General features: G+C 44.0%; 1 protein-coding gene across 4 annotated transcripts in view; it reads left to right on the top strand.

The window, feature by feature from the left end:
* The window catches only part of TENM3 (teneurin transmembrane protein 3), a 558,635-nt gene that overhangs the window by 471,656 nt on the left and 64,299 nt on the right, over positions 1–22,680 (top strand). For all 4 annotated transcript variants that reach the window (XM_053659855.1, XM_053659853.1, XM_053659856.1 and 1 more), the window contains one exon: positions 10,907–11,053. In XM_053659855.1, the coding sequence (XP_053515830.1) occupies positions 10,907–11,053 (147 nt within the window). The remainder of the gene's footprint in view (positions 1–10,906; positions 11,054–22,680) is intronic.

Here is a 22,680-nt window from a genome sequence, read left to right as displayed (position 1 = left end):
AATCTGCATTGCAGATGGGCCGATTTGCATCACATCTATGCCTGTTTCTTCTGATTTGTCAACACCTCTTTTTAAAAAAAAAAAGTCTTTAACATTAAGCATGGGTGGGTGAGACCATCTGCTGACGGAGCTCGCCCGCAGCTCCTTCACTTAACACACGAGACAGGTTACAGCTGTTTAATTGTTATGGTGCCGGGTGACTATCATTCTATCCAAAATTAATATTTATATATGTATGCACAGAAAGTATGTAGTTAAACATAAGTGATCTAATTGTGAGTTAATGGCGCTAGGTAGTCATTCATTAGTCCCCATGTGGACAACGAAGTGTAAAATAAGGCTTTGCACTCACACTCCAGCTCTTGGCTCTTAAGGCGAGTCCCCGTGGTGATTGATATGCGTGTGAGTGGTCTGCTCCAAATGCACTGGCGTCTGTGAGGGCGAAGTCACCGTGGAGCCGCCATAACGAGCAAAGAGAAGGCTCTCCATGTGGCTATCGCATGCTCCCAACCCCTTCCTGCGCCAGAAGTGATCTCCCTGCTCTGTGACCAGGACAGGTGCACAGCAAAAGTTCCGGCTGCACAGACCGGCGTGACACCCACCGGAACTGCCACCAGCTTCTGAGAAAGCCTGCCTCAGCCAAGAGCGGTGGCCTCCTGGATTTAGGGGTAGTGGCAGACACAAACCATTCTGCCGCCTCCACTCACTGCCCTTCACAATGAGAGGTTTTCCGCAAGGGCACGATGCGGGGAGAGAAGTGTGCAGGTGAACAGGGATGCATTGGAGTCTTAGTTCCCGGGTAGGCGCTGTCAGAGTGATCGTGTTTCTGAGTCGGTGAGCAGATTGTACGAATAGTCACACAGACAATTACACTTCTTTAGAAAGTACTCATTTACCTTGCTCGAATAAAGTTACTAAGGAGACGACACAAATTATATATAAGAATAAGTCGTGATATGTTCTTTTTTTAATTTGAATATTTTTAATTAATTTTTTCTACTACAGTTTACCTTTTGTGTCATTTTATGTTGGTTTCAGGTGTACTGTAAGACAGTCACATCCTTTACGAAGTGTTCCCCTGAGATGTTATTCCCAGTACCCACCTGGCACCCTCCCTCGATATCACATTGCTACTGACAGCATTTCCCATGCTGCACCTCGCACCCCTGTGACCGTTCTGTAACTGTCAGTCGGTACTTCGCAATCCCTGCACCGAGCGACGTGGTGTCTGTTCCCAGAGGCGGAGTCCCACAGTGCTGGGGAACAGGCCTACACACCATCAAGGGGTTCATGTGAGACGAGGAATCAGAAAACTTGCTCACACGAAGTGGAGGTGTCCCCAGTCTGGGAACTAGCCTCTTCACGGGAGGCGGAGCAGAAGGGGGCTCATCCCGGCACCCTCTGGGCAGAATGGACCTGGAGACTCAGGAAAACAGGTCATCAGCAGTCCCAGGCCCCTTTGCTTCAAGTCAGGTTTCTTCCTTACTTCGTAGTCTCCTAACAGATACCAACTACTTCATGACTTTCTAAACTATATTAATAAGCTGAATTAATAATACCTAATATTTACTGAGTGTTTACTCTGTGCTGAGACACAATGCAAAGTCCTCTGCTTATATTATCTTATTTAATCCTCGCAACTACCCTATCAGTAGAAGCTGTTAATATCTCCATTGAGGGATCCCAGGCTCAGAGAGGGTGTGTAACTCTTTTGTGGATGCACAGCTAGTAAGTAACAGAACCAGAACCCAAACCCACGTGAGCCACTCCCAAGCCCATACCCTCAAGCACTAGACAGTGTTGCTTCCTAGATTACCTTTGAATTGTTTGTGTTTGTGTATAGTGGAATAAGTGATATTTATTTTTTTCTGTGATAAAGAGAAATGAATATCTATGTCCCTGTCATGAAAGATTGAGTTATCGTATGAAATGGATACACTAAGAATGATGTCAATGATATCTCAACAATAAAAATGTCACTTTTTAATTCAGAAAAATTTGAATTATAGCTGATAATAGGACCCATAGTTTGCCAAAATACAAATAGTTTTAGCAACAAAAAAAGAGTTTGAGGAAAATCAATGTATACTGTGAAAGATTTAAGGAAATTGTAAAGTAGTTATTAAAAACCCCACAGCGCACCTTCCAAAAGTTCAGTTTGCTTACAGTGTTGGGTTTTTTTATCGGCTGAAATTAGTAGAGTGAATATTATGTACAGGCCTGGACCACGGAGAAACACAGAAAGCAGGTCGATGACTTGTAAACCAGTGTCATCTGCTCCTGGAAAGAGGCTCAGAGAAGTTTAGTTGCCCAAATACAACTGCTAGCCATCGGCGCCCTCTCCCTCCCCCAGAGATAAAGAGAGATTACTCTCTCTGGAAGTCACCTTGCAGAAGAGCATTTATGGTCTTTCCAAAGTATTTTCCAGTTTATCTTAGGTGAGCGCAAAGGTTGGTTCAAGTTCGTTCATTACTTGCCCTGGCATCTTGAAGAAAACTAACAAGAGAAAGGCCCTGGGATATTCTACATACTGATCTCCATCTTATTCTGCTCGTTTCTCTTAAATACCAAATTTTATGAAAAAACGAAGGTAGTGGTGAGAGACAAGAAGTCACCCTCATCGATTCTGACCCGGTCGGCAGGTCGTTCCCAAGGTTTCCTGCCACAGACGCCAGTTCAGCGACTGTTGCAACCATGTTCCTCGTTCTGAATGTCAAAGACCTGAGCACTCGTTTAGTGTGAAAACCGTTTGTTCTTCACTTGCGCTCAGAGCTTTCTCTGGATAGTTTGATTCCCAAATCAGAGCACCACAATGTACCTGATGTTTTTCTCAGTCCGGGAAGTCCTGAAACAATGTGACTTTTCCTGTGTCGTTCACTGAACTCAAACAAGGAGTAAAAGTCTCAGGGAGACAAGGGTTAACTGGCACCTTTATGTGTGTGATCCAGTGGACGAAATCACGCCCTGTGTAGAGACGACCACCAAACTCATGTGTCACAGGCCAGACAACGGCCACGTCCCCCCAGGGGCTGCGCACACACCCGCACCCACACGGTGCGGTCTGCCTCCAGGGGCCCGCGGCCACTCGAGTTCTGTAGATGGAGTCCACCGCAAGGCAGGGTGGTTCTAAACTCAAGGAAAATACCAAATGGTATTCAATCAGTTGTCTATTCAAAACTCTGTGGCTCATAATGGCACTTTTTCAATTGGACTGACTTTATAAGATTTGGGTTATCTCAAAGCATCTCTTCCAAAGAATAGAAATATTTCTGGGCTGACTTAAATCAGGAAAAATGTTACTGTATGTCATTGTTTTTTAATGTGTTGGTATAAATAATATTCCAGACCACAGCATGGTATTTTGCTTGGGTAGGTGCATAGAAGAAGCAATGTATTTATACAGATAATGTTTACACCAAACTTCCAAATTATGAAAGGAATAAAATATGCACACTTTCTAAAGCAATTATTTGGAACAGGTTTTCAAAAAAGTATCACCAATGTCGGAGGAGCAAAAGCTCTCTCAATTACATGTGCACACCCAGAGACACCAACTGTTTTCCGTTACTGGCCCAGCCTCACTCACTAGTTGTTAAAAATTCAAATTAATGTGCATCTCCTAAATAGGATGAAATATTTGCAGTGTTTTATCCTGATCTTAGGATGAGAATTCTGTGAAGAGAGAGAACATTTTAAGGGCCTGAGTGAATTGTTTTATGGTGTTCAGAATTAGGTCAGCACCATAGTCCCTTACGGCAGGGGACTCAGTAATAAACAGTGTAGCTTGTACCAGCTAAGGAGCATCCAGTCACTGCAATGCAGCTTGTGTGCTGATTTAGACAGTTGCCGATCGGAATAAATAGATTCAATATGTACCCACTTGCAGACGATACCTTTTCTGTCATTCCACAGGACGTGGCACGTGAATAATCGGAAAACAATACCCACTTAAGACTTTAATGAGATACTAATGTGAACCATTTTTTAAAGTCTGTGTTATAAAGTATGATGAAATACATGATGCTAAATAGAAATTTGTCCTCGACTCCAAGGACTTTCAGGAACAGCCATAGTGAAAACTGTTTGTATTTTATGCTATGCTCCTCTGATTGAATTATCCTCATTTGTAGATGGGCCTCCAAGATTTTATTGTTGTAATTAAGATGAGAAATATTTTCAGCCTTCTGGACGAGGTCTTATTGGCCTGTGCCGAGGCTGTACCCAGGATTCAATGCGGGAGCCCGTGAGAAAACTGTGCTACTTAATAATGTGCTCCAACCACACACCTTGCGATGGCAGAGGCAATGTGAATAGTTCATAACCATACACATCAGCAGCTACGAGTACACAAACAGTTTTTCCTTGTGAGCTGCCTAATGGACATCTAACCAGCATGGCTTGCCTTTGTTTCTTCTCTGTGTTTTTAGGCATCAGTGTAAAGGAAAGCAGACTCGGGATGAATCCTGTCCCACACACACCTCCAGCTGCCCCAGGCCCTCCCCAAGGCAGCCCCACAGGCCCCTTCCTGCTCACTCTAAACAAGCAGCCTTCGGGGCTACTTCCCAGCCGCTATTTCTTATACAGCCTTTATACATCAGCTGAGCTGCTTCTGTTCCTCGATGTTTCAGACTTCTTTCTTTTTTATTTTTCCTGGTTTTCAACCTCAGTTTTAACATCTTGCCAATTGGTTTTCTAAACTGGGAGCTTTTAGAACAGGTTACAACCATTCTTATCAGGCTGTGTGAACAGGTTGATGTTTCAAGTTAGCTTGGATTTTAATGTTAGTTCCTGATGAGTGGAACCTTTCTCCCACATCTCAGACGTCACTGAGTCTTTGTCTACCTGTACATCCTCTACCTGTACCGAGGACCTCCGGCGCCCGGGCTTGGCACTGATGCTCTGGGATAACTGTTTCTGAATGTACAGGGTCTCGCAGAAGTAACGCCTGCTTGAGTGTGGCTGGTAGGGTAATAACACGGGTATAATAATTTATAGTTCTAATTTGAACATTTCACCTACAATGGCAATATGGGGTGCTCGAGTGTGATAGTGTTATGTTACAGAATGACATGCTTACCATTTTGTAATAAAAGTTAGTAATAAAGGGGGGGGCGTTATTTGTGCCAGACCCTGTGTTTTGAAAGAGAGACAATTAAGGGCAAGAATTCACCCTGGCATTGAAAAGCACTCACCAGGATTATGCCATTTGAGGGAGAGTAGCTACCTGGTGCTTTGCCAAGGAAGCCACGCAGGTGATGTGGCCAGAGGGGCGGCACTGCCCTGTGGCTTTGGGGAAAGAAATAGCTGCTGAAATTCATGGAAGGTTGGGAATGACGGCACAGTATTTCTCAATCCTTTCATCAGTTTCTTCTGCTGAAGAACAGCTCTTTGTTTTCGAATCTCCAAGAAGAGGCATTATGATATAGTGGTTAAGAGCAAGTAGTGTGTCGATGTCTCCTGGAGTATTCTGAACCTGGTGTGAACCAGAGAAGGAGCCCCAGGCCAGAGCCGGGTATTTGGGAACTGTTAATAGATCAGCCAGGAGTTCATAATCTGCTAGTTACGGACTGAGAGCTCATGGAGGGGCTGATATCATATGATCGTGTTTGTGAGCATGTGCGCATTTTTTCCCGGGAGAGGATCCACAATTTTCTCCACTTTTCTCAGATCTGAGACACAAGAAAATTTAAGAATCGTGGTCTTACAGGAAATACAGTTCATACTCACCCTCTTTGTTCCACACAGGTCTTCTTAAAAGATAAATAATTGGAACTCCAGGAAAAGTATTTCATGAATACATTTTACTGGAGAATAGTTCCATTCAAGGGCTCCATTTTATATGTCTAGCACTCATTTTTATAAGAGTTTTCTTCTAGAAAGCAAATTTAAAACTTCTTAATAGATCTAATAGGAATGATTCTCCTTCAGTGTCAGTAAATTTTTTTGCAATTTAATGTGCATTTTAGCATTCGTTGGACATATTAATTTTTAAATCTGCTGTAGTATCTTTACGATTATTGCTCCCAATGGCTTCTTTACAGCATTCCTGCACTTCTCCAATGATTTACTGCAGGGGCTTAAAAAATGACTTTTTGGCCACAATTATTATTTTTAATCATTATTTGAACCTCATATATTGACATCTCCCTTTAACATCTTTATTATGTAGGACCGGGCCTTTGCAATTTTGTCAGAAATGTTATTGTTCAAATCAAGAGGCAGAGTACCGGGGGTGTCCCACCTTTCGGTGTCTCTGGGTCACAGTAGAGGAAGAAGAGTTGTCCTGGGTGACACATTAAATATACAAACACTAACCAAAACTGATGAGCAAGAAAAAGGTTTTGGGTAAATTTACAATTTAGTGTCGGGCCACATTTGTAGCCATCCTGGGTTGCAAGTCCTTAGACAATCGTATTTCCCTCTTTCTATCTTAGTTTTAAACTATTGACCTCATAATTATTTCCTATAACATAAAATGCAAATGACAAATCTTGGTGTCTTTTTTTTAGTACATACGTATATTTTTCTTATGGTCGGTTTTTAACTTTTTGCAAAGCTTTTGCTAATTATTTTTAATATTTAAAGTGCTGTGTAAATTTTGACCTTCTGTGTATTTTCCATGTATTTTTCTAATTTCAGCTTCACTTTCGATGTTCTCTTGACTCAGTGACAAACTTACCTTTACCATGTTTTTCTATCTGTTTTGCATAATTGATTCTGTTTGCTAAAATAATGGGAGTAGCTAGATCAGAAATAATTTATTCCTACTTCAAAACTACTAATCCAGGTCAGAATTAATTACATGCCTAATTTGGATTGTGTTAACTAAAGGGAACCTTGTCTGAAAGCAAAAGGCTTACGCTCCAACTATGATCAGTGTTACTAATTTTTATAAGCTAAGAACTCCCTCAGAAATACTAGCCTATCTAAATCAGAATTTTTTAGACATTATGAAGAGGCTCTACTGGATTATATAAGGTTTAGCATGAATTATTAAGAAATCCTATGGATGACGTTATTCAATAATACATTTTCATTTTCCTGTTTGAATGCGGAATCATTTGCAATAAACTATAGTTTCAGAGTAGTACCTACCCCTGTTTTTTCCTCATCTGAATCTCCCCTGCAACACATTGTCAGTTAGCTATAAACACACTCATTTTTAAATGCAATTCTGGAGCCGCTAATGGGATCCTGTGGCCAAGCGAAGGGTCCTTTTATGCGCACAGTACAGATGTGTCAGAACCACTTATGGCCTCGTTTGCACAAATGATGGAACTACCAGCCTTCAGCGGCTCTACAGAAAGTTCCAGTTTAAATCATTCCGCTAAGAGGGCGGCTACCAGCGGCACGTGTCAGGAGGAAAACTAATCAACAGCAGTATCTTTGAGAAGCAATTTTAGATCATTAAAGATGTATGAGTTTTGACAAAGCAAGAAGATTTGAGGCTTATTAGGAATGTGTTAGATCTCCACGCAGGAAGGAGAGGGGCACTCGTGTCTCTGTTCAGGAGGGAAGGGCTGGCCTCCCTGTAGCCTCGTGAAAGAGGAAAGGAGCAGGGACTGTCAAAGACCCTGTCTTCATCCTGAGCGCTTCTGCCAGGGTCTTGTGAGAAACGAACCCATTGCCGAACGAATCCTGAAAAGAAACAGAATTTCAGAACCACCTGTACTTCCTGAAGGACGGTCCGTGCGATACACCAGCGTCCACCTAACACGGAGTTTAAAGCAACTGATTTCATCCTTTTCTACCGAACGTGCCATTTTCAATAATATATTAAATTTGCTCCCTGTGCTCAAGGGTTCTCAATTTCTTTTTCTTGCTTATTTATGAACCGTGATAGTCTGACAGTTTGCAAATATGCAAGTGACCCAGGTGCACAAAGCAGGACCTTGTCTCCCAGGTTGAAGACGGACAGCATCAGAGCTCCCAGAAATGGCTTCTCCAGCACCTGTGACGTTCTCTGTCCTTCCCCAGTGTAGCCCTGATGAAACTAGTCTGTTAAGAACAAACTTCGAAAACACTAGATTTTTTTCTCACCCCCCCCCTTCCAACAACCAAAGTGTGAATATTTGTAGATCTCATAGTTGTGGATTTCCACAATTCCCTGGCAGATCGGTTAGTTGGTGGGGTACTCTGAGCAGCCCGCGGAGGGTAGCGCCAGTGGGCCTGCATGCGTTTCTGGAAAATTTGGAGCCTTACCTGGAGTCAGGACCATGTTAAAGCCTGAACGTGTTGCATTTTTCAAGGCTCTGAAGTGCCTCTCTGTTGTGTTATGTGAGTCTTACGTCAGCTGCAGCTACTTGATTTGCATGTAAATTCTGAAAATTTCCTTGTCCCATGTGACACTTCTGAAATGTCTGTCTGTTCTTTCTTTCCTTTTTAATTTCTCAAGCTCACTATTTGGATAAGATAGTTAAAGGTACTGTATACTTGCTCTTTGTTGACCACATCTCCATATATATTCTATAACTGTGTATCAGATTGCATTAGGTATGAAAAGAGACTGTTTTTCATGCATATTTTTGTAAATTATGTCAGGAAATGCCTCGGATTTCAAGTATCAGGATTTAAATGTCTGTGTCTCATTTTTATGATTTTGGGTTATCCCAGACTTCATTCCTACGTCAAGGGCTTCACTGGAACCCCCAAACTGAAGATAACAGTTCATTTGCTGTTTTTTGTTTATTTATTTATTATTTTTCATTTTCGCTTTAAGATCTTCGTTGTTGGCAATTCCTCTACTGAGCGTTAAATCCTAAATTAAAGAGTCGGCATTGTTCGCTCTCGTACCACAAAATAAGAAGTTGCCAATCTAAAGATTTGGGCTAATACATGTTGAGAGAAATCTCATTGATCCTCCTAAGAAAACTTCTGTGGTTTCTTCTCAATGTTTTGAAGTCCATGCGATACCACAGTCTGTTTTGTTATTTTCTAAAAACTACAGAAATACTGTGCATTCTGTAAAGCAAATAGCAATAGTGCACAGCAGAAAACAGCAGATCCTGCTGTCTTCAGTTATCGTAGAAATAGGTGAAAAAATAGCTTTCCCGAACATCCCCTTCCCTTTCTCCTCAGATTACCTATTTTCTATTCCTTGTTTGTGCTCTTCATTAGAATATGCAAATATTCATGGCAATATCCAGGCTTTTTTTTTTACAATATCTCTGTGCACATGCAGTCAGCTGCTTTTCACCTCTGTCAGAGGGGCAGTTTAATCTTTTTCCTTAAAGACAAAACAAAAACCTTCATAAAGAAAATTCACTTTTTATGTATTAAATAATCGAGAAATGCAGACAGTAATTGTCTGGAAGAAAGGAAGCAGCAAAATTAATCTCATCTGACCTGATGGTATCCATAAGTATAATTTTATAATACCCTGCCTCAAGAGACTGTCAAAATATTCTCCTTTCTGTTAACTCTAATCTTAAGAGACAGAATGTCTCTTGGCGATCCTTTCCAGTTTCGCCGTGGAGGAGGGGAAGCCAATATATGAGTACTTCTCTTAACACAGACTTAAAATAAGCATCTTTAAACAGATTGGCCCCTTAAATTTTGTCCCCAAAACGAGAATATCATTCCAGTTCTAAGAAGCGGTCAAACAGACCCCGATTGCTATGGCAAGTATTGTTACTAATATATATTTTATACCGAATTACAAATAATTCTGTCCAAAGAGACCTGCTTTCTAGCCAGTGCCCCTCACCACGTTAGAGCATTGATGTCCTTGTGTCTGTCAATGTCACATCGAAGTCATAGACACGGCCACTGGAAGCTCCTCAGTGTCATCCTCATACACAGGTCATGTCGGCTGCATGCCAGATATCATCATTAGAAAGGCGCAAAAAAAACTGTTTTCTTTAAATGTCATGTTAGACTGAGACAATTATAGATTTTGGGTATATTAAATTATTTTAATTGTTTCCCAAATTTTCCCTTCTTGCCCATAAAAGCAGACAAGATAGGATATAAAGGTAACAGCCTAAAAGCCTTAGGGAGATTGTCAGCAAGTATCACTTCTCGCTCTCTGTCTTGAAGCACGTCACTACCGTGTTTTTGTTCAGTCTATCGATGTTTTCTTGTGGTCCTTACGGTATTTCATTTCGTCCGTCCTAAGTAATCAGATATGCACAGCTACCACATTTAGTTGGAAACCCTGTCGGTCCTGTCCCATCGTATGCAGCCTGAACCCCGGTGTTTGTTAGAATAGACGCTAAAGCTGCTTCACTATTTCCTGGGCTTTGCTTATTCTGTGACAAGGAATGTACTCCCGGCATAAAGTATAGTCATTAATACTGGCCTATACTTTGTGCAGTGATTTAATGCACTGTAATTTCACATGAATACACGGCAACTCTGGGGCCAGATAAAATTAATGGTCTCTTTTGAACATCACGCATAGCCTCATCCCCCACTCTCATGCTTCTGAATTTAGAGGGAATTTGTGAAAGCAACGAGGTGCTGGAAGAAGGGCATGTCCCAATGAGTGACCGCTAATGTTTCCCGCAGATTAAAAATCTATACCAGGGATTCTGAAATTACTGCATGGAGATGCTGCTTCACACCGAGCAATCAACCAATTGACCTCATTGCTTTGCTGAAGAAAAAACAAAACAAAACAAAACTTTAAGTTAATTTTGTCTGGCCCGCAGCTAGTTAGTGGGTTGTTGCATATATTTCTGTCCTGCCCAGGTAAGTGGTGTCTCAAGGGTCAGGCCAATCAAAGATGCCACTTGGAGAAGAATTAGATTCCGTAGATAATGTTGCTGTTTCTATACATGTGCAATTACAGTATTTGTGCTGTTCACAAAGGCCTGTTCCCACTCAGTGTCCCTTATCTGTTCATTGGAGGCACGAAAACGTCGGGCACTCAAATCCCTCGTGTTTTCCTTGTGTCTCTTGACAGAGGGCTGCCCGGGTCTGTGCAACAGCAATGGCAGGTGCACGCTGGACCAGAACGGCTGGCACTGCGTCTGCCAGCCGGGGTGGAGAGGAGCGGGCTGTGACGTGGCCATGGAGACCCTCTGCACGGACAGCAAGGACAACGAAGGAGGTAGGACACGCACTGGGTGTGAAAGCAATGGTGGGCCGGAGCACAGGTGTCTGAGGTACAGCGAGGACATCGTTCTCTGCTGCCCCCCAACGCGCAGATCCCCGTGGGTGAGACTGATTGAAAAGTGCATGCAAGCAGGTGGAGCATTTGTGTTCTCCGTTGTCCCCAAGATTGTTACCATCTGGGGAAGAGGCAGGGTGAGCAGGCTGCTGGGTGATGCGCCTGGTTCTCCATCCCTTTTCCTAACTTCCGGCGGCAACTGCCCTCCCCGCAATATGTAGGGCCCTGGGAACTGGGAGCTCCAAAACAGTAGTTGAATATAACTCAACGGCCCGACAGATGCCTTGCGTCTTCCCCACTCTTCTGTTGGAAAGGCCTGGGTGCCAACGTGAAGCAGTAGTGGGTGGTGGACCCCTGGAAGGTGCACTTCCACTCTCTCCCCACCCTCAGCTTGACGCCCTGAGAAAAGGATTCCAACACTCCACCCTAAAGGTTGCCTTTTCCCTATGGACACGCCCCCAGCTGCTGTCGCCGAGGTTCAGAGACTAGAGAACCAACGTAGTTGCCCTTCCGGCTGGTCGGTTTGGCGTTTCTGTAGGACTGTTTTAGAAAGGCTTCGGTTCTCAGCTGGGCATCTGTGGTCACTGCGGGTGACGGCATGTGCTCCACTCCCTTCTTCATGTCATCTGCCCTTTGGGACAGTCCACGTGGGCAATAGAGTGTCCGTTAAGAGGGCAGGTTTCGGAGTCAGATCTTCACTCCAGTTCATAGTGCTTATGTGACCTCACGCAAGATTCTGATCTCTCAGCTCCAACTGCTTCACTTGTGGAACAGGAACAAAGAAGTTTTGAAAGGATTAAGGGAGAGAACAGAGGTCTTTACTATTTCTTCTGTTTCCACGCGCAGAGTATGTTACATACAGCAGCTATTATTATCCGATGTTCTGTCTCGTGCTTTCAGAGGCACTCCTTTGACTAATTGCAGTTCATGCAACGCGGTCAGAGAAGATGCATTGGCCTTCTCCTTCCTGCAGGGCGGGCCTGGCTCCTGTTCTGTCGGAGGCAGAGGGACCAAAACTGGCCCTCGAGCTTTCCTGGTACCCCAACACACGCACACCTGTGCACATGTGCACACACGTAAATGAAGCACGTGTGTGGGAACACATGCAGCCCCGTGCATGCACACACATGTGCATGTGCACACATGCAGCCCGGGCCCACAGGCCTTCTCAAACCACATGTTAGTCATGTCTCATCTTCGCGACAAGAAGCTGCAGTTCTCCCCTTTGGTTCTGAGCAGACTGGGCTGTTTCCACTGTTTTCTTTTCACTGGGACTGTGAAGAAAAATGAGCCCCAGGTTCTGAGCTGCAGCCTCCTTCGCTTTCTGCTCCCGACAAGCCGAGCAGGTCCTCGGCCCTCGCAGCTTCTCCGGTACCTTGTTGTCCCCGCCTCCTCTTAACCACACTTGGTAGGAATGGGGGCATCAGTCCCGTTGGGGCCACAGCCCAGACAGCAGCTTTCCTCATCAAGGTCCCAGGAAGCCCCTGTCCCGTCGTTGTCTGGTGCTGCTCTCCCTCCCTGGGCAGACACTGTGGAGTCTGTCTTCTAGAAGGGGTCGCACTCGGTAGGTTGCAGGCTCTCTCAGAGGGAGGCCAGCTGCTGGCCGCGTCTGCAGACACCGAGGAGTAATTTACGGCTAATCAGCTCTTCAGTGTTGTGATCAGCCAAGGAGGTTTTTCCCTTTCCTCAAAATGTATCAGCTGTGAATTGGCCTCTTTCCCCCTTTGTTTACTCCTATTAGCACAGCACTGGCTGACTCCAGGCTTGCCTCCCCCGGGGGGACGCCCCCCTGATGGAAGGCCTCCTGCGGTGCCGCTGCTTCAATATTTCACATCATTTGTATTCCTGTCCCAGACCCAATTGTGTTGATCTTCTGGGAAGGAATCTCAGCGCCTCCTCGGAGACTGTAAACTGGGTGCCTAATAACCTGAGCTCCAGGGCCTTGGGGGACGAGAGCTGGGCTGTGAGTACGGAGACGACTTTCTCCTCATCACACTCCCGGTCAAGACACGCCTCTGGCGGTGAAGGGCAGCATGACCGTTACATGAAGGGGACCGAAGAGAATGTTTCCAAATAAGAGCAATCAATACCTGCAATTCCATGACATACGGACAACGGTGCCGTTGTCTACATTCCGTTCAGTGTCAGAATGGTGAATGAGCCGTAAGGCAGCGGAGGAACCTGATTTAACACACTGAGTAACTGGAGAGGAAGAGGGGATGAAGACGTTGATTCGGCCCCATCAGAAATGAAACACATAATGAGCCCTGGCTAGTGTAGCTCAGTGGATTGAGCGCAGGCCTGCAAATGAAAGAAATGAAACACACTGCCGAGGGCTGCCGGTCTAGCCTGAGCTACCTCGCAGAACACAATCTTCGTAAAAAGACAGAAAAACGGAACAAAAAGGTTCCTTGCCCTTTCCAGAACTGAATAAGGTGGATTTTAAAAAATCGGCAAGAACAACTACATATGGAGAAGTAACAAAATATGTGTGCTTAGAGCAAGCGTTTTCCGTGCCCTCTAAGGCGTGTTTTCCTTCACCACGTCCAGTGCCCTTATGTCCACTGTCTAAGCCTGCAGGTCCTCAACGTCCAGATCTCAGTGACTGGACGCCCCTCTCTGCCCACAGAGTCCCACTTCCCCTTTCGTCTCTGAAACGTTCAGGAGAAGCAGCCTCACAAGGGAATTCTCCCCGAGCACCAGGAGTCGCAGGAAAGCAGGTTGGAGGAACCCTTTGTGGCCACGCCCTGCACACCTCCAGGGTCCTACGAAGCGGACCTCCTGGGGAGTGGGACCCTGCTGTTTCTGAAGGGTCCAATGAACAGCGGTTGCGCACAGAGGGGCAGTAGTTCTTCAGAACGAAGGGCAAGCTTGCACCCACAATGAAGGTCCTGACCGAGGTCCCCACGCTGGGTGGGGACAACAAGGTGCCCCCCTACTCTGTCCGTCAGGTGTAGCACCAGGTGTCGGAGGCTGCTGAAACTGATTGCGTGGACCAGACAGGGAGTCAGGAGGCTGAGATTTCTAAACCCCACAGCGGAGGACAGGAACGGCCAGAGAGCTGCGGACACCGTCTCCAAGGGGCACGGAGACGCTTCAGGTGCAGCCGCCAGACAGCCTGCGGTCGCTGAGAAAGCTTCCAGAGCCAAGGACCAGCAGTGCCTGCCCAGCCGTGGCTTATAAATATTTCCTCTCCAACCCCCTCTTCACCCACAAAGCCAGCCTCCCCCTAGACTGAGCCATTTCCGGTTCTGACCCCAGAACTCACCTGATGGAGAATTCGCCAAGAGCAAAGAGAAGGCAGGGGAAGAGCCGGGAGCCAGTCACTACTGAATGCCCTGTGATCCGGGGGGCACTTAGGACAGCGACCCTGCACTGCCTCCGTGACTCCCCCTTCTACTTGGCCATCAGACTAAGGCATGTTCCCTTCACCTCAATAAGAAAATCCTTTCTGTTCTCGAAGGCTCTATCTATTATTCTTACCAGGAAGGACTCTCCCGTATACGTGATAGGCACTCCACTCAAATGGTACTAAGCTTTAAAGAAGAAATGAAAGTATTAGCTGACATGACACCGTTTCGGAGACAGCTGCATAGGTGTTCAAACAGAGGGATCACAAAGCCGGGTTCCTTCACCTGTCACCTGTGCTTTGTTCTCCATTGGAGCCATTCTCTGCCCGGCTCCACCACCGCCAGCCCTGGGCGTGCGTTCCACCAGGGTGAGAACCTTGGATGAGGTGGGCGCCTCTTCCAATGGCTACGTGGGCCTGAGCCTGGCTTACTTTCACTGGGCTGACTTAGGTCATCTACCCAGAGGACAGTTGAAGTGATGTCACCAGAAGAAAGGGGTATGTGTGTATGTGTCCTGGGAAGGCAGGAAAACAGGTTCTCCTATAGGGATGTTTATAGCTGAACAAGGCACTTAGTATAACCGGACAATGCACTGGTATCCCTGTTTTGTATGGCCAATAGACTTCCCTTACTCTCAGGAGGAATCTTCTGTCCTCTGCGTCCTTCGTGCCCCCAAATTCCAGCCCGATCACTGGAGAACAGGAAAGCCCATTCTAAACCTCTGACAAGCTCTGCATCTCCCCATTAGGGACAGAGGTTGGCAAGTCGGCTGTTCCACTCCCTGATGCCGGTTTATGTGTGTTGCTTTTACCTCGACTGCCCACTAAGAATCTCACCCAGGGGGGTTTCGTGACTTGAAATAGCTCCCCATACGGTGTTCCCACTGTGCAAGCATCAAAATGCTATCGCTTGCCAGAGACAATTCTATCTGTATAGAAACTTGACGTACTTATTAACAAGATGACATCTCCAAAGTGCGTGATCTCTGGCACTTGTTACCATGTTCCCATCTCTCTTCCCAGTGGAGATCTAGTCCGAGTTCCCTTCAACGTCTAGCTTCCCCGTCTGGTCCCCACTGGCTGGCCCCCCTGTGAGTACCTGGGGCATGCCACTCGGGCCCTCTCCTGGACCCTGGGTGGTGGAGGGCACACGACAGGCTTCAAGCTTCATAGTAAACTAGTGCAAGTTTAGTGGAACGCCAAAATATAAGTCCTGTCGGGAGTGGTACATCATACTTGTGAACAGCCCTTCACAAGTATCACTTGGTGGGGACATGTCAGGAAGCGGTACCTAAAGAAGCCTTTTTTTTTTAAGTATTTGGAAATGGGTGATAGTACAGAAGAAAGAATAATTAGCCCTGGACACATGGCTCAGTTGATTAGAACGTCATCCTGAACACCCTGGTCAGGGCACATAACTCAGTTGCAGGTTCAATCCCCAGTTGGACAGGAGGCAATTGATTGATGTTTTTCTCTCTCTCTCTCTCTCCCCCTCTCTCCTCCCCTCTTCCTCTCTCTAAAATCAATAAACATATCATTGGTGAGGATTAAAAAAGAGAAAGCAAAATTGAATTGAGGTTATTCATAAACTAGACATTAGAAACAGTAATAAGAGATTAAAAAAAGGAAAGACTACAAATGAAAGGTTCCAACTGCAAGAAAACACAGGAGTGTGCCCAGGAGTAACATAGAGGAGCAAAAAAGTCCGTGAGTGAGTCTGACGAAGGCGTGGGGTTCGTCTGAGTTTACAGATCACCAAGTGAAAACTAGGAAGGGCTTGAAAATGGATTTCTTTCAGGTTCTAGCAGGGAGGTGAGACCACCGTGTTCTCCAAACACATACTTCAAAATAAAAATTAAATAAGTAAAATGAGAGTAACAGAACTGGAAAGAAAGGGCACGTGGCTAAAAGAAAGCAAAGAAGAGAGAAAAAGAAAACGACAAGAAATCGTAAGCCCTTCCCCAAAGAATCCGGCTCTCAGAATTCGGAGGGGCGCTCAGAGTCTCGAGCAGTAAGATGTATTTTTCTGGTAGACAGATGGGGGTGGCGCATTACTGGATTCCCTCGAGTTTATGAGACTCTACCAGATGCTGCTTTAGTGGAGAGTCAGGTTAGAGTGAAGCCTTTTAAATCCACAGAGTTTGGGGCACCGTCAACCCCACTGGGGAAAGAGAAGCCCATCTTGTGCCCTCAGAGGTGAGGACCCCATTCGCTTCCTGATAGCTCACAAGGAACGTGGGGCTTCGCACTTTGTGAATGAGCTTCAGAAGGGGAGGAAAATCAGAGCTGCACAGGCTGAGAGGGAAAGTCTCCCGAGTTTTGCACCCGCTGCATTAGCTGCCACAAGAGCTGGGAGGGTGCACAAGGGCCTTGCAGACTTGCAGACTCTTCAGAGGCAGGTTGTCATCTCGACCCTTCTCCCCACGGTAGGAGCCTCCATCCTCTTGGACAAGGTTGTGATTAGTCGTCATTGTGCACAGACGCTACATTGTCATTGTCAAAGAGCTGAACACTGTCAGCCACTCGGGTCAGCCACTCTTGGGAATATTCCTGCTCCTCCTTTGGTGAATTTATATAAATATTGCTGTTATTTAACTTAAATAGGATGGGCACAGTTTTAAAATTGATTCTGCCAGAGAGTATATCTGAGAGTTTGGTTTTTTTTATGCCAATACCTGTAGGCATGTCCCATTCTGTTTCATAGAAATACAGGGGCACTGATTAATGTTACCACTACTGCATTAATAATAATTTAGTGGTTTCTTATTTTTTGCTGTTAGTCTAAAGACAGATCTGTAGTAAATCTGTATGTGTCTGTACAACATATCTGCATATAAATCCTTGCGTAAATGGACCAATATTTCTTTTGCACAGATTGTTAGAAGTGAAATTGCTGGGTCAAGGGGTATTTTCATTTTTAATTTGGAGAGTGACCGCCAAATTGCCTTGTAAGTGCATTTCACTCTCTATACCTCATCCGTTCGAGAATGTTTATGTCTCTTGTTCATAGTTTGTGCGTAATCATTGCACACGAACAAAATTGTCCAACAAAATGAAAAATATGAATTTTGACAGTGGAAAGTGACTCCATTTTTATTGTTTTAATTTGCATTTTCCTAATTGCTAGTTAGATTGATGATCTTTATATATGTTTCTTGACTGTTTGTATTCCTTCTTTTGCTAGCTGCCTATTTATTCTCTTGCCCATTTTTTTGATTGAGTTGCTTGACTCCTCCTTTTTAATTTTTAAGACCTTTTGTTTATTCAGCTTATCAACTCTTTGTTAGGGGTGCTGCAGACATTTAATCCCCAGTTCGGGGTTTATGTTTTAACTTTGTGTATGGTGCCTTTTGTCATGCACAAGTGTTCAATTGATGGGAGGTAAATTCCCATAACATTGAGCCTTTCATTCATGAATTCTGAGTTTTAAGTCTTCATAAGTAAGGGCTTTGTAAGATTATACGTAGCATTTCATGTCTTTCTTCCAAGGCTTTTTATAATTTTGTGAATTGCTTTATGTCCGGTTCATGAAGAACATTTTAAATACCTATTGGAGTAAAAACAAAATAGGACTCCAAAGAATGGCATAGCCTCTAAGGGCAGGGAAAAGTCGATAGAGGAATACCAGTAGATGTTTCTACTATGCCTTTTAAAAATATTCCTTTTTATTTTTATGTATTGATTTTAGACAGAGAAAGAGAGAGAAATGGATTTGTTGTTCTATCTATTCATGCATTCATCGGTTGATTCTTGTATGTGCCCTGACTGGGGATCAAACCCACAACCTTGGCATATGGGGACAACTGAGCCACCTGGCCAAGACTAGTGTGCTTTTAAGACATTATTTTGGCTTGTTCAGATTTCACAATACCTAGGAACTGAATTTTTTCCCTTCACTTAGCAAATATATCATATGCAAGTTGGGGCCAAGAAGTATCTCAGAGGCTGGGGATGCAATAGTGAAGTACATGATCCCTTGGGGAACGTCCTGAGACCTTTTTCTGAGCTGACTGCGGAAAGAGGTAGGAGTGGGGAGTCAGAGCTGGTCAGTGGTCTCCCAGTAGAGGAAGCAGCCATCATAACAGGTCTTGTCAGCCTTGGTCAGGACTCCTAACCACTCAGAAGGCAGCGGGGCCCAAGAACAGGAAAAAGTTTAGCTAAAGAAGTAAAAGGATCAAAGGTGATGGGGTGACTGTAACCCAAGTGTAGAGAAGGAAGAGGTGGGACCAGGTGGGAGCCTGGGAAACCAGCTATTGTTGACATTTTGTCAAGAGGCAACCATGGTAGCCTGGAGTGTAGTTTCAGTGAAATGGAAAGAAGAGACCGACTCCAAAGGGGGGGAGAAAAGAAGGAGCTGGTAAATGTGTGCAGAGAGGAAGGGAGGGAGGTGAGGAGTCAAGGATGACATTCAAGTTTCTCCTTCAGGAAACTGGAGGGCAGAGGGTGGAACCGTCTCCTGATATAGGCCATACAGAAGAGGCGGCATGGGTAGAAAGGGTCACATGCTTTTAGACACGTTAAGTTTTGATGCCTGTGAGATATTCAAGCGGAAGCTTCCAGAAGGCATTGTGTGGCTATGGAGTTCAGGAGTATGATCAGCCTGGAGCCTATTGCACTGAAATGATGTGAGCAGAGAGACTAAAGTGAAGTCATCAAGAAAGCTGTTATAGGCCAACCAAGGAGGTACAAAAAACCAAACCTGATTCCAGTTCAGTAATAAAGAAATAAATTTCAAGTATATTGCAGAATGGTGACTTGAAAAGGGTAATGAAAGGTATACCTGTACACTTAAAAAATTTTGAAGTCCACAGGTAAACTATTGAACCAAAATTTCTACCTCAACTTCTGGCATAGAATGGAGAGAGGGGATGCTACAGACTCTGGCGGCAGGGCCGGGCATTATCCTTCGAGTAAAAAAAGAAAATTTACTAAAAGGAGACTCATGACTATTCAGTCAGTAAGTCAAGGTTTTGAAAAACAAATGAAAACATCCGTAGCTACTTGAGAGAAGAGTTTGGACAAACAGATTAAAGCCATCACAGAGGATAACCTAGGAAAAGATGTGGAGTCAGAAGTTTTTATAATCTTGCAAAATGTGCCTTGTTTAAATCTGCCAGAAAAAAAAATATCAAGAATGATTTCAAGAATAAAAAGAAATAGAGCAGGGCAGTAACTTTAAAGTAAGACCAGAGGCTGACAAACTGTGACCCCTGGGCTAACACCTGGTTTTATAAATAAAGTTTTATTGGAACACAGTCACACCCATTTATTTACATACTGTCTACAGCTGGACTGCTTTAGTGCTTGCTGTGAAGGCAGCTGAAGAGTTGCAGCAGAGATGAGATGATCCACAAAGCCCAAAATATTTACAAAATAAGTTAGCCAATGAAAGCCCAAGGAAAGACAAGAAGATGTTTTAAAATGAGAACTAAAGCAATAATATTAAGAATTGAGTGAAAGCTCAAACTGAGGCAAGGCCCTTAATTTTTATTGACATTGTTATTCAGTGCATTTGAACACTTCTGATTTTCTTGAGCTTTTTTATGATTAATTTTATTAGATACAGATTTTGTACCAATATAAATGTAAGCCAAGCTGATACTGCCAAGATTAAAATGGAACCTCGATGATTTTGAGTAGCTATTCCACGAAGACATTTTGCCACCAAATATATTTGGTAATCAACTTCAACTTGGTGGGACCCGATCGCGCCAGTCATATGCGTGCAGAGAATGAAAAATGTTTTCTCGAGTTATAGGGAACCAGATGCATAACCATCCGTCACTTGCTTGGGCAAGTTAGTGATAAACTCTGCAGAAAAATAACAAACAGTGTGCCCTGCATCTTGGCTACGGAAAATGAGATTCCTTCTCTGATTGATGTTAGCGGAGAGGCTTGTAAAAATGCATTTCCGACTGATTAGTTCAGAAGGTGTCAATCCCGTGCAGTTTTACGGCCTGCAGAACACATGCCAGATGTACATTTGCTTTTTATAAACTAACAAAGATGAATGACTAAATTTAAGCATTTCTCTTTGGCCACTGTACCATAGATTGCCTAAAGGAAGACAGGGTGGGAGTATTATGGGAGAAGAGAGTGGGGAGCATTTAACCCTTCATTTACCAGATGAATGAAGATACAGTGTAATACAGTACGTAGAAATACTTTCTCTATCGAGTAGCTTCTACTCATGTTAAAAAATGAATAGAAGGGGAAAACCTGAAAGAATATTAAATGTTTGTGTTAAATTACTCTCCCAAGCAAATGAATTCTAAACCCATGGAGTTTTGGTCTTTTAGTCAAATTTTTTGAAGTCAGTAATGATTTGAGGGCCATAGTTCAATGGTCTACGACTTTAAAAATCTGAGTCTTAATAGCTGGGCTTCTATTTCTTTGAAAGAGATGGAGGAAAATGCACTCAATGGCATTATTATATACCCTCATGAAAAATAGGCCTATAGCGCAGTTTCATCTTTCTTCCACTAGAAATATTGAGAAATATTTAGACATTTTTCACCTTCATGGCCTTTTGGCTAAGAAGGTAGTATTTTAATAAATTCCTATTAAATTTCAGAGCTCAGTTTCATTTGACTTTATTAAAACATGATTTGTATTTTTTCAAAGGAATAATATGCAGTTTTAAACAATTAACACATTTTTAGAAGTGTGACAGACATCTACATGAAAATCTATCATAAGGAAACAATACATCATAAGATCTGACTGCTGGAAATACTGACTCATACATTTTCACGTGTATAGAAATTGTGGTAACAGAACGATTAAAATATTAGTGTAAAACAAGTCCAATGCCATAAATTTAATTTAAGTATTCACCTATTAAGCTTTTACTTTGAACTACAAGGAAAATAGTGAGAAGACTTTTGGTTACTGTCTCTAGAAAAATTAAGTCCTTTCAATTCCAAGGGACAGAAAACCCACCCACACAGGCACGAGAAGAAGGGAATGGCTTTGCCTCTGAAATCACAAAGCCCAGGAGGTCAGGGGCGGCTGGTTGCAGACACCCCCCAAGATGTCCTGTGACCTGTGGTTTCTTTGCCCCAGCTCTTGGCTCTGCTTCTGCTGGGATGGCTGCCTCCCCAGGCCCCGAGCTTCTGCAGCGTTACAGCTCCAGGCGGGTTGAGGGTTGAGGGGAGTCTCTTAGAAGTTCCTGCAGTACACTCGGGTTAGACAAGTCAGGTCACGTGTACATTTCTGATCCAAACATGAAGTACAACATGCACTTGGGAGAGCAGGGGAGGGATGGAGAGATCCCCACATGAGAATTCAGAGCTGTGGCCCCAAGAAGGGGAAATGAGTGCTTGGAGAAATCACGAGTGTTCGCCACATTCTTCTTCAGGTGGGCAAGGCGGCTTAAGACCCTGAGCCAGGACCCCTGACCTGGTTCTTACTTCACCTGTGCTCTCTTTGACCTTCTTCTAGACTGACCAGTACAATTCAATTTAGTCTGTTTTCTTTCGTCTCAGTTTGCTGTCAGATAACGAAGGGGCAAGCTTATATTCTATTAATAAAAGCAGCCTACAGCAAAAAAAATGGCTAGTGTGATTTTTTTATAAAAGTTATTTTAAAACACTTGTGCAAATAAAATATATAGGTCAACTAGACATTTTCAACTGAGTTGGCCATAATAGGATCCCGCCAAGACCTGATACTTAGGTCTGAAGATTTGAGAACTATTTTGTCAGTTCTCCCAAGAGGGAGTAAAGTCTTCAAAAAACAATGTTTTTATTAATCGATACTGAGAAACGTACCACCATTGGCAAGCAGATGAAAATGTATGTATCAACTGGTCAGTGAAATATGAGCTTAAAGGAACATGTCATCAAACCATCGTATCCTGACAGTCTTGTCCACCAACAGGTTGGTTCGTATGTTTAAAACAAAACACGTACATGGGCCATCGAATATGGTTTCCCCTGGCGTCCCCGGAGAAGTCACTGGGAAAGTCTCTGTGGCCTTGACTTATTTATATCACCCACACTGTAGGTCAATGTTGTGTGACAGTTTCTCATGATTTCCAGTATTCGGGGCTTATTTACATTTGCCACGTTTTAAATTAACTCCTCCATTTCAGAGAGCCATACCCAGGGCTCAGGCTCCTGTTTCAAATGTGAGAAATGACCTTCATTTTATTTGGAACGCACTTTTATCTTCCTTGAGAGAGTGGTTTCTGGGAAAGGTGGTTGACTAATCTCAT

Source organism: Artibeus jamaicensis, unplaced genomic scaffold, assembly GCF_021234435.1.
Source record: "Artibeus jamaicensis isolate MK-2021 breed Jamaican fruit bat unplaced genomic scaffold, CSHL_Jam_final scaffold_833, whole genome shotgun sequence".
NCBI lineage: Eukaryota > Metazoa > Chordata > Mammalia > Chiroptera > Phyllostomidae > Artibeus > Artibeus jamaicensis.
This window is presented reverse-complemented; position numbering and strand designations above follow the sequence as displayed.